The following is an 11,991-nucleotide window of genomic DNA, read 5'->3' on the forward strand; positions in this document are numbered from 1 at the left end:
TTTGATAGTATACAACTGCTACTTTCATTGAGTCTAAACTTGGTAGTCTATTAAACCAGACATCTTTATTTTCTATCCGTATGTTTATTTTTTAAAGACTCATAGCATATTAATTGTAATGGTTTTTTGAAATTGGAACACCGGTACTGGAAAATTCTTATTTCCAATAGCAGTTCTCAATTCTATAGTAAATTTCGTACCTCAAATGACTTTTGAAAATTTTGGAAATTTTGTTTATGGTATATATGTGTGTAGTTTCTGTGTATTTAAGTTTGTAATTTTTAACTTTATATAAAAATCATCAAAAATCACAGAGTTGGGTTGCCGCAATCTTGGAAACTATTTTATATAATTGCAAAGGCTGATATTAAAGACAGTTTGGGTTACTTTTTCATCAATAAAAGCCTGATAAATTTAACTCGATTTCTTATTGTTTCCTCTAATCATTGAAACTTGAATCATTACTTTTGAACATGTTTAACTAAATTTTTGAATTTTTGAATCAAGAAACCTGTGTTTATATCACCACTAGACAATTTTAATGTTTTTTGTGGAAAATCAGTTTTTGGTATGCTTTTGAACTCTAATTAATTTTGTGAAATTTATATTGAATGTCAACATGTTCACAGTAGCTATTTCTAATATTTGAGATTTTTCCAACATACTTCTAGGTTGTTAGAAATCAGCTCCTGGAAGATGGTCCAATGTAATTTAGTGAATTGATATGCTTAAGTAAGAGTTAATGGTTTAAAGATGTTTGGTTTCCTATTAAGGTCAAAATTGTATATGATATTGATGAGAATCTTGTCTTGATAATTATAGGCCAAGAGTGAGCTTCTGTGATAGGGGTTATTGTTGATTGCTTCAGATTGAGATAAATGAATTCATGCATAATTTTTATTATATGTATATACGTAAATATGTATGAAAAGATTTCATGTGGATTGGCATTTTATGATCTTGAAGTAATTCAACTATTATAGTTTATGATAATAAGTTATATTTAGTTAAAAGTTTATTTAAAATGTTTTCCTAAATTTGTTTTAAAAATAACTTTAAAATACTTGTCTTTCCATAAATTGTTTTCCAATGAAAATATTTGTAAAGTTTTGCCAATTAAATGTCTTATAAGATTATTTTATTGATATATTATTGAATGATTGATATTAAAACACTGAAAATTGCTTTTAAATTTTGGCTTATTTTCCATAGTTACCATTATTGATATTACTGAATCGCTAGACGAATATTGTCGGATAGAGTACCCTGATTGAATTACTGGCTAAGTCACCAAGATTATAGGTGACATATTAAATTACTAGCTGGGTCACCACAAGTACAGATGATATTATGTGGGACGAGCTAATTGAACAAATGAAAGGTTTTATTGATAAATGATTTATTAGATGATTATTTATTGAATAAGATTATTATGTTATGACTTAACTGATTATAAATTTTACCATATATATACATTACATTATAAAATGATTACTAGTTTTTAATTTATGGTACTTCATAATGATTGATGTGTACTTTATAGTTATTAGTAACCTAATGAATGAGTTTGCTTACCAAGTTGATTTTGAAAATGTGGGCATTTGGGTTTCGAGAAGATGATTTGTTAGCTAAAAAATTTGGCATTTTCTTGATGGTTAAATTGTTGCTACTTTAGTTTGTTTAGAGTTGAATTTTGTCTTAGAGATTATTTTTATATTTATTATTTTAGAGACTACGTTTCAACTATAGACAATATTGATTTTCACTTAGGAATAGTTATAAAATTAACGTTATGGGGTTTAATTCCAAATTTCTCTTGAGATTGTTGGGCGAATTTGGGGTTTTGTAGTGGATTTTTGAGTTAATGATCGACAGATTTCTAGGTTGAAGCACTTAAATGTGAGGATTCTAACTATGGATGATTAATATTTTGTCGTAAGCAGCAAAATAAATGAATTAATAAAAAAACTAATGACATATCTACAAGTGATAGAGATGGCCAATGGGTTGTGCTGACCATCAAAAGAAGGCTCATGCGGGCTCGTACTCATGCCATCATGTACCCACAATACATTTAGTGCCATGCCTAATTCTTTTCGCTTAGGCCCGGTCCAACACACGTGTCACGTCCATGCATGCAATGTCATGGTGTGCCATGGTCCATACTTAAGAAAAAAGAACAACAAGCTTTTATTTTTTAAATTTTCTTTAGAGGGCATGTCAGGCTATTAGTGTACTTTTTTCAAGTCCATGTAATTTTTTTGAGTCCACATGCCTTTAGTTAAATTAAGTCCATGTTTAATAATAATAAACAAATAATAGTAATAGAATGCAATACTAAACACTAAGTTAGACCCTATAGTATTAGAATTCTTTTTTAATATTTACTAATACCATCAATAATAAATTTTTCTTAAGGTTTAACTTAATTGTTAACTTAAACTTACATAGAGTCATAAATCATAGTTCATAATAACATTAATATATACATTTTATAAAATCATGATATTTGTAATTTTATTTATTAAAATCATGAAATCATCTATTCATTTAATAAATTATAACCATAAACAAGTACAATATTTTTTAAACCATTTTATTGAAATTAATTTCAAGTTTAAAAAACTTATGCTAATAAAATATATTAAAAGATTTAATTTCAAGTTATTTGTAAAATTATAAAATTTTAAGTTTACTTTGATTAAAAAGTGAAATTTATTTATTACAGGCTTTTTCACATACTATACTTTAGTGTACCGTACTATTTGAATAAGTTTCGTATCCATGTTGTGCCACATGCCGCTTGACCCGTTGGCCATCTCTAACAAATAATCATATTGTACACTAAATGGGCTACTAACTACATTAATGGCTGCCTTTTGTATGCGATCCTGCCATATTCTATTTTAAGTTCTATTCATCTCTTTTTTATTTTTTCATTTTTTTTCCATTTTTTCCTTGGCTAAGCAAACTTAGTTTAATTTAAGGCCTATAAAGCCCCATCGCAACCACATAAGGTTGGATGCTGGAGCATCTTCATGGAAAAGAAAAAAGAGAAAGAGAAGACTGTTAAGGGGCTAAATTAATATTGTTATTAATTAATATTTAAACTAAAAATAATCTTGTTAAAGTGGCTGGTGGGTCGAAGGATTTTTTTTAAGAGTATTGCTGTGAAAACATTATTTTATCTAAGAATTGGCTGTACTCTGAAAAATTAATATATAGAATAAAATATTCTATTTAAAGAAGACTATTGATCTGAATGAAGACTTGCTTGTTTTCCATTATCTTCCTTGGCTAAGCAAACTTAGTTTAATTTAGATCTATAAAGTGCCATCTCAACCACGCGGGGATGGATGCTGGAGCATCTTCATGGAAAAGAGAAAAGAGAAAGAGAAGGCTAGTAGGGGGCTAAATTAATAGTTGATATTAATTAATACTTAAACTAAAAATAATCTTATTAAAGTGGGTGGTGGATTGTAGGATTTTTTTAGGAGTATTGGAGCGAAAAATTACTTTCTAAGAATTGGCTGTACTCTAAAATATTAACATATAGAAATAAAATATTCTATTTAAAGAAGACTATTGACCTGAATGAAGACTTGCTTGTTTAAAAAGATATTTAAACTACTTTAGTGCAGATTATATGGGTAGTAACGACCGGCACTGGCATTTTGTAATTATGTAATGTCATCTGTAATGTATTATTATTTGATACATTTGTTTCTGAGATTGGTTAGTGGGACCAGAAAAGAAGAAAAGAGTAAGGAGACAAGAAGAGATTAGTTTATGGAGCTAAATCCATGGTGATATTTATTAGTACTTGAATTAGAATAATCTTGTTGCGGTATGTTTTAGATTCGTATAATTCAAGATCATTGGTACTGAAATGTGAACGAAGAGAACTTTACAAGAATTTGCTGTTATTGTATTCGGTTAAATATTATTTTATTTCTATGAAGAAAAAATAACTAAAAGCTAAAGTAGATGACATATAACCATAATGAAAGACAAATATAATATTTTCAAAGAACACTGACTTTCTGTCCTTGGCATAAGGCTAAAATATTCATTTCAATATTGCAGACTGTACAAGTATAAAGTTGCATGGATTCACGGGCTTCAGATATAACTCTGCATACACATATCCTAAGCTGGTGATCATATATAATTACAATACAATGTCGTCCAAATGGTTCCTTCTGCTTCAATATGTAGCTTTGTTTTCCGTGATTCTGTTTCAGTTGGAGCCAAGAGTTGCTAATTCTGGCAACATAATAAGGTGCTTAAATGAGGAGAGAGAAGCGCTGCTCGCTTTCAAACAAGGACTAATAGATGAATCCGGCATTTTATCTTCCTGGGGAAGAGAAGATGAGAAAAGAGATTGCTGTAAATGGAGAGGAGTTCAGTGTAGCAGCAAAACAGGCCATGTACTTGGGCTTGATCTTCGAGCATTGTCCGACTCTCCAGTCGATGCTCTGAAAGGTACAATAAACCCTTCTTTGCTTAAACTGCAGCATTTAACGTATTTGGACCTCAGTTGGAATAATTTTAGTGGAAGTCCAATTCCTGAATTTATTGGTTCCCTTGGCAAATTGAGTGAACTCGTTCTCTCTAGTGCTCAGTTTGCTGGACCAATTCCTCATCAGCTTGGAAACCTCTCAAGGTTGCAAGTTCTTGACCTCCGATTTAATAACTTGTTTGGTAGTGGAAACCTTGATTGGCTTTCTCATCTTTCTTCTTTAATCTATCTTGACTTGTCTGACTGCAAACTCAGTAAATTCAGTAATTGGGTTCAAGTACTTTCCAATCTCCGTTCCCTCACAACCTTGTATTTAGACTATTGTGATCTTCCACCTATCAGTACTCCATCTCTTTTGCACCTCAATTATAGTAAATCTCTTGAGTTTATTGATCTCTCCAATAACTACCTGACGAATTCAATATACCCTTGGCTGTTCAATGTCAGTAGCAATCTTGTTGATCATATAGACCTCGGTTCTAACCAACTACATGGTTCAATTCCTCTAGCTTTTGGACACATGGCTTCTCTTAGACATCTCGATCTCTTATCCAATCAACTCAGAGAGGTTCCAAAATTTCTTGGAAACATGTCCAGCTTAAAAAGATTAGTCTTCTCTTACAATGAACTCAGGGGAGAGCTCTTTGAGTTCATTCAAAATGTGTCTAGGGGCAGCACAAAGAACTCATCACTGGAGTGGCTGTATTTAGCTTTCAATGAAATCACAGGCACAATACCTGATCTTGGAGGGTTTCCGTCTTTGCAAATATTGAGTCTTGAAAACAATCGTTTAACCGGGACGATAAGCAAAAGCATTGGCCAACTGTTCAAGCTTGAGCTGTTGTTACTGAGTGGAAACTCACTCAGAGGTGTCATCTCTGAAGCCCTTTTTTCAAATCTTTCTAGCTTAGACACATTACAGTTGTCAGATAACTCGCTGACATTGAAATTCAGCCATGACTGGACTCCACCATTTCAACTGTTTAATATATTTCTTGGCTCTTGCAAGATAGGGCCTCGTTTTCCAAAATGGCTTCAATCACAGAATCAAACTGTTGCACTTGATGTCTCCAATGCTGGAATCTCCGATATTGTCCCCGATTGGTTTTGGGATCTAACCAATCAACTATATTATTTAAATCTCTCTAACAACGAGATGAAGGGTAAACTTCCAGATTTGTCTAGGAAATTTGATAGTTATGGTCCTGGCATAGATGTCAGTTCAAATCAATTTGATGGTCCAATTCCGCTGCTTCCTCCAAATGTTTCATCCCTAAATCTTTCTAAAAATAAGTTTTCAGGGTCGATTTCATTCTTATGTTCTATCAGTAGCCATCTATTAACATATCTTGATCTCTCAAATAACTTACTCTCAGGAAGACTTCCAGATTGTTGGTTCCAATTTGATAGCCTAGCCATTCTTAATTTGGCCAACAATAGCTTCTTTGGCGAAATCCCAGATTCAATGAGCTTCCTACGTAGTATCGGATCCTTAAGTTTGTACAACAATAGTTTATCTGGGGGGTTGCCTTCATTCTTTATGAATGGCTCGCAACTGACACTGATGGATCTTGGGAAGAATGGGTTGTCTGGAGAGATACCGACATGGATCGGAGAAAGTCTTCCAAATTTGGTTGTTCTTAGTCTGCGATCTAACAAATTCCATGGAAACATACCTTTTCAGTTATGCCACCTATCACACATTCAAATCTTGGATCTTTCTTTGAACAACATATCAGGAATCATACCCAAGTGTTTCCATAATTTTACTGCTATGACCCAAGAGAAAAGCTCCAATCTCTCCATTATCTCCAACTATTACTACAATCTTGGCCTCAGGGGAATGCTAATGCCGTTAATCTATTTTGACAAAACAACTTTGACATGGAAAGGAGGCCAGTATGAGTACAAAAGTATTCTGGGAGTCGTAAAGATTATTGACCTTTCAAGTAATAAGTTGGGCGGAGAACTTCCGGAAGAGATTATGGACCTTGTTGGATTGGTTGCCTTGAATCTTTCGAATAATAATCTAACTGGACAAATCACTCCAAAGATTTGTCAGTTAAAATCATTGGATTTCCTTGATTTGTCCAGAAATCATTTTTTCGGTGGCATTCCTTCAAGCCTTTCTCAGTTGAGTCTTCTTAGTGTCATGGATTTGTCATGCAACAACTTGTCAGGCAAAATTCCAAAAGGCACTCAACTTCAAAGTTTCGGCGCCTCCACATATGCTGGAAATCCTGAACTTTGCGGCCTTCCACTTCCGAATAAGTGTCCGGATGAAGAATCAGCTCTAAGTCCAGGCAGAGATGATGCTTACAACACGCCAGATGAGGATGATGATCAGTTTATAACTCTCGGATTTTATTTGAGTATGATTCTTGGTTTCTTTGTTGGATTCTGGGGAGTCTGTGGCACTTTATTGGTGAAGAGCTCGTGGAGACATGGTTACTACAACTTCTTGACTGGTGTGAAAGATTGGCTGTACGTGAAAGCTGTGGTCAATATTGCCAAACTGCAACGAAGGGTCGGGAATTAATTGGTAATACTTTTTCACCTGTTTTAGCTTTTTATTTGAAGTTTTACTCTCTCTAGTTACATGCTTTAATTTCTTTCCCAAAGTAACGCTTTACATGTTCTTACTTTTCTTTCACCATTTCTGGCAGGAGCTATCATGTCTCTCTCGAATGGCAGTCTGTTTTTGTCCAGTTCAGAGTGCCCTAACCAGGGAGCTTTCTGAAATAATGGAGTCTTCTCACAGTAGTGCTTGATATTGAGTTCATGTTATAAACGAATTTGTTTAGTTTTTTAGTGTTCAATGTGCTAATCTTCAATGCTTGGTTTGTAATCTATATTTTCAACAAAGAAAAACAGTCAAATTCTGTTTGAAATTTCTGATATTCATCCCATTACTGTAGCTTTTTCAGAAGTAGTGGTTAAGATGTATAGTATTTAATGGATCAATTTCCCCTCAAACCAACCTTAAATCAAGAGAGTAAAGAAAAACATTCACTTTCTTTTTGACATTCATCCCGACCTTCCCTCTTCTCCCATTTTGAAGGAGGCTCCTGATGCTCCTGTTATTACTTCTCAGCGCCAGGCAAGCGCATAAGTCTTCTACTTCTGGTATATTTTCTTGCTTTTGGACTTTCTTTATTCTCGCCTCTTTTCTATTCTTTGATTTACTGACTCTTGGTTTTCTTTTCAGATTCAAGCTGCTCCAGAAGTTCATGGCTGGCATTCCTTGATCAATCCAAGTAATTTTTTCATACCATTCTGGCAAAAATGAAATAGAACATCTGCCTCTTCAGGTACTGATTCTTCCTCTTCTGATTCTCCGAATTTAATTTCTACTGATACTGAACAGAAGATAGGAAGCTGCTCCAGTTATTGACCTCATCAATTCTCCTGCTACTCCGGAATTGCCTCCTGACCTGACCAGACTGCTTCTGCTAGTATACCTAAAGAACACCCTTCTGATCAGAACGTTCTCAATCCTGAGCCGTTGCAAAACTGTTCCTGCTGAACAAAATTCTCCACAAGCTACAATGGATGCTCCAATTCCCGCACTTCCTGACCTACGTTCTTTTCTCAATGCTTTTCCTGCTGCCTAGGTTTTCGTTGGAGAAATTGCTTCATCCGGATCTCCATTCGAAGGAATTATCCCTACTCCAGGGCTGTTGTAAAGCCTAAAATTTGTTCCATTTTTTTTTATGTATATATTTTATAGATAGAGTATTTTATACTTATAATATATAAGTAAATGATTAAAGTTTCATTTTGATTTTTTTATATGTATTTTATAGAATATATTATTTTATATTAGTAATTATGTTGAATGATTAAAGATTGGTTAAGTGGAGAAATTTGGTGGAGTGGAATAATAATATTGAATGGTTAAAGTTTGGTTAAGTGGAGAAATTTGATAGAGTAGAATAATTATGTTGAATGATTAAAAGTTTAACTAAGTGGAGAAATTAGTGGAGTGGAGTGATTGTGTTGAATGATTAAAGTTTGGTTGTATTTTTAATTTAATTCATTTTATTATTATTTTCTTTGGGTGTGGCTTATGTGCACCTTGATGTTGTATAAATACCTCCCTCTCATTTTCATTTAAAAATTTTTCAAGAAGTGTTTGAGTAAAGGCTTTAAGTTTCAAAGTGTAGTCTTGAGGGAAATTCTTCTTGGTGAGGTAAATATTTATTATCTTTCAAATTTTTAATTTTTTGTACGATTCTAGGTAATTAATTGAATGATTTTGTGTATATATTTTATCCTGAGATTGTGAACAGTATAGATTAAGGCAGCGTTTGGTTTTTTATCTGAAATCTGAATAGATCTGAATTAGTATGAATTCTTAATAGTGCTGATTGTCTGAATCTGAATAGCATATTTTTTTTTGTCTAAATCGCTAAAAATAAGTATTAAGTTATTTTTTTAACTTAAAAAAATCTGAAAACTAGTATTTTTATATTTGTATCCTTATAAATTATAATTGTTAAACAACTAATGATGTCTTAAAAAACATAAATGAAATAATATATTTTTATAACATAATCATGCTCAATTGAATACAACCTTCTAATATTCTAAATTAGTATATGTTACTCAATTTTATTGTTTTTGTGATGATTTATAAGAAAAATATTCATTAAAGATTATAAAGATAAATAATTCTAATTTAAAGAAAATAAGAAATAAAAATAATAATAGTCTACCACTATATTATCATAAGTCATAGAGAAGAGTAATAATGCTAATTATTAAACTTATTTAGATATGGATGAAAATTAATTAATTAGATAGGGACATTTTCGAGAATTTTTTTAATGATGTCATTTAGACTTCTTAGATCAAGTAAAAAGCTAAAAAAAATTATCTTAATAACTTAATAATTGAAAATTTTAATTCGGTTGAAAAAACAAACGGACTTAATGACTTAACTGATTGCAATTAAGCCAATTAAATCATTAAGTCAAAAATAAAAAATAAACAGCACTTAAGTGCTTCATGATTATTATTTTCATTGGGTTTCATGTATGAAGCTTTATAGTTTATTAAACTAGACATCTTTATCTTTCTATCCATATAATTATTGTTCAAAAACTCATTGTATATTAATTGTTTTGATTTTTCGAATTTAAAACACTGGTGATGAAAAATTCTGATTTTCAGCAGCAATTCTCACTTCTATAATTTATTTCATAACCCAAACGACTTTTGAAAATTCTGGGAATTTTTATTGCCATATGAATATATGTCTAGCTTTTGTCTATTTAATTTAGTAATTTTTGGCTCTATATAAAAATCATTAAAAATCGTAGAGCTGGGCTGCCGCAATCTTGGAAACTGTTTTCTAGAATTGCGAAGGAGTGATATTGAAGTGAGTTTGGGTTACGTTTTCATTAGTAAATGTATTATAAATTTTAATTCTGATTCCCTATTGTCTCCTCTGATGGTCAAAACTTGAATCACTATTTTTGAACATGTATATCTAAAGTTATGAATGTTTGAATCAGCAGTCCTCTGTTTACATTGTCACTAGACAGTTTTGATGCTTTTGTGGAAAATCAAATTTCAGAGATGTTTATAAACTCTAATTAATCTTGTTAACATTTATATTGAATGTCAACATATTCACAGTAGCTTTTGTAATATTCGTGATCTTTCCGACATAATTATAACTTCTTAAAAATCAGCTTCTATAAGATAGTCGAGTGGAGTTTGGTGAATTGATATGTTTAAGTTAGAGTTAATGGTTTAAGGATGTTGGGTCTCCTATTAGGTCAAAATTGAATATGATATTGATGAGAATCTCATCTTGATAATTATAGGCCAAAAGTGAGCTCGTGTGTTTGGGGTTATTGTTGGGTGGTTCCGATTGAGTTAAGCGAATTCATGCATATATTTATTATATATATGTAATTATGTATGAAAAGAATAATATTGTTCATATGGATTGGCAATTTAAGGTTTTGAAGCATTTTATTGTTATAGTTTATAATAATGAGTTACATTTTGATTTAAAGTTTATTTAAAATGTTTTTCTTATATTTGCTTTAAAAATGGCTTTAAAATACTTGTGTTCCATGCATTGTTTTTCCTTAAAAATAATTTTTAAAACTTTGCTAATTAAATGTTTTGTAAGAGTTTTTATTGATCGATTATTGAATGATTGATATTAAAAGATTGAAAATTATTTTAATATTTTGTCTCATTATTCGTAGTTACCGTTATTGATATCACTGTACAGTTAACTGTATTGTGCGCACCTATTGATGATTATTGCGCGGTAAAGTACCCTCATTGAACTACTAGCCAGGACACGGGGATTACAGGTAATTTATTGAACCACTGACCAGGTTACCAGGAATACGGGTGACATTATGAGATATAAGCAAATTGAACAAATGAAATGTTTTATTGATAAATAATTTCTTAAATAATTATTTATTGAAAAATGATTATTATGTTATGACATAATTGATTTTAAGTTTTACCGCACATATGTATGAGATTATAAAATTATTACTAATTTCTAATTTAAGACACTTCATAATGATTATTATGTACTTTATTGTTATTAATAACTTATGCATGATTTTACTTACTAAGTTGACAACTCACCCCTCGTCTCCAATATTTTGAAAATTAATTTTAAAGATGTGGACCTTTTGGTTTAGAGAAGATGATTTGTTAGTCAAAAACTTTGGACATTTTCGTGATGAATAAATTGTTGCTATTTTAGTTTTTTATTTAAAATCGAATTTAGTATTGGAAGATTATTGTTATATTCATTGTTGGAGACTATGTTTCACCTATGGACATTATTGGACGTTATTGATTTTTTTTTTTTTGGGAATAGCAATAAGTTTCAATGTTCAGAGATTTCATTCCAAATTCCTCTTGGGTTCTTGGGTGAATTTGAGGTGTTACAGCTGTCTTCTCGTTTTTGGTCATTTTCCATTTCCAGGACTCCATTTTTGGATGCAAGACATTTCATAAGCTTCTATATATGCATTCAATTAAAATCAGCTAATTATCATAAATGATTTCCATCAAATGCAGCTAAGACTCCCCTCATGGCTCACGGATGGCATGGACTGCAAATGGTGTACTACCAAATAAAAAAAAAAAAAAACTTTTAACTGAGCATACAACCACTAATTTTTTGTAGTAGTCCATGATGATACCTCATTTTATTTTGCCTATGCTTTCTTGTCTCCAATCAAAGTGGTATGGCATGGTAAATGACATTCTTTCATATTAATCGATGTAAATATTACTAGTATGTAAAAATCCTTTTTATATGCATAACACGCATAAAAACATGATATCCAACCATGGGAGAATAACTCTCCTCTATTCGCATTGAGGGAGAAGAGGGAAAAAAATTAAAAAAAGAAAAAAAAAGTTATAAAGTAGGGAACCACAATACACCATTAAGTTGGAAACACAACAGACCTGAC

At 31.5% G+C, this 11,991-nt stretch overlaps 1 protein-coding gene across 1 annotated transcript; it reads left to right on the forward strand.

Annotated features, from left to right (window-relative positions):
* Window positions 1-4,181: 4,181 nt before the first annotated feature.
* On the forward strand, window positions 4,182-7,061 carry LOC18032956 (receptor-like protein EIX1). Its single transcript, XM_024186748.1, has one exon. The coding sequence runs from the start codon at window positions 4,182-4,184 to the stop codon at window positions 7,059-7,061; it is 2,880 nt and encodes a 959-aa protein (XP_024042516.1).
* Window positions 7,062-11,991: the final 4,930 nt, after the last annotated feature.

This window comes from Citrus clementina, unplaced genomic scaffold, assembly GCF_000493195.1.
Source record: "Citrus clementina cultivar Clemenules unplaced genomic scaffold, Citrus_clementina_v1.0 scaffold_9, whole genome shotgun sequence".
NCBI lineage: Eukaryota > Viridiplantae > Streptophyta > Magnoliopsida > Sapindales > Rutaceae > Citrus > Citrus x clementina.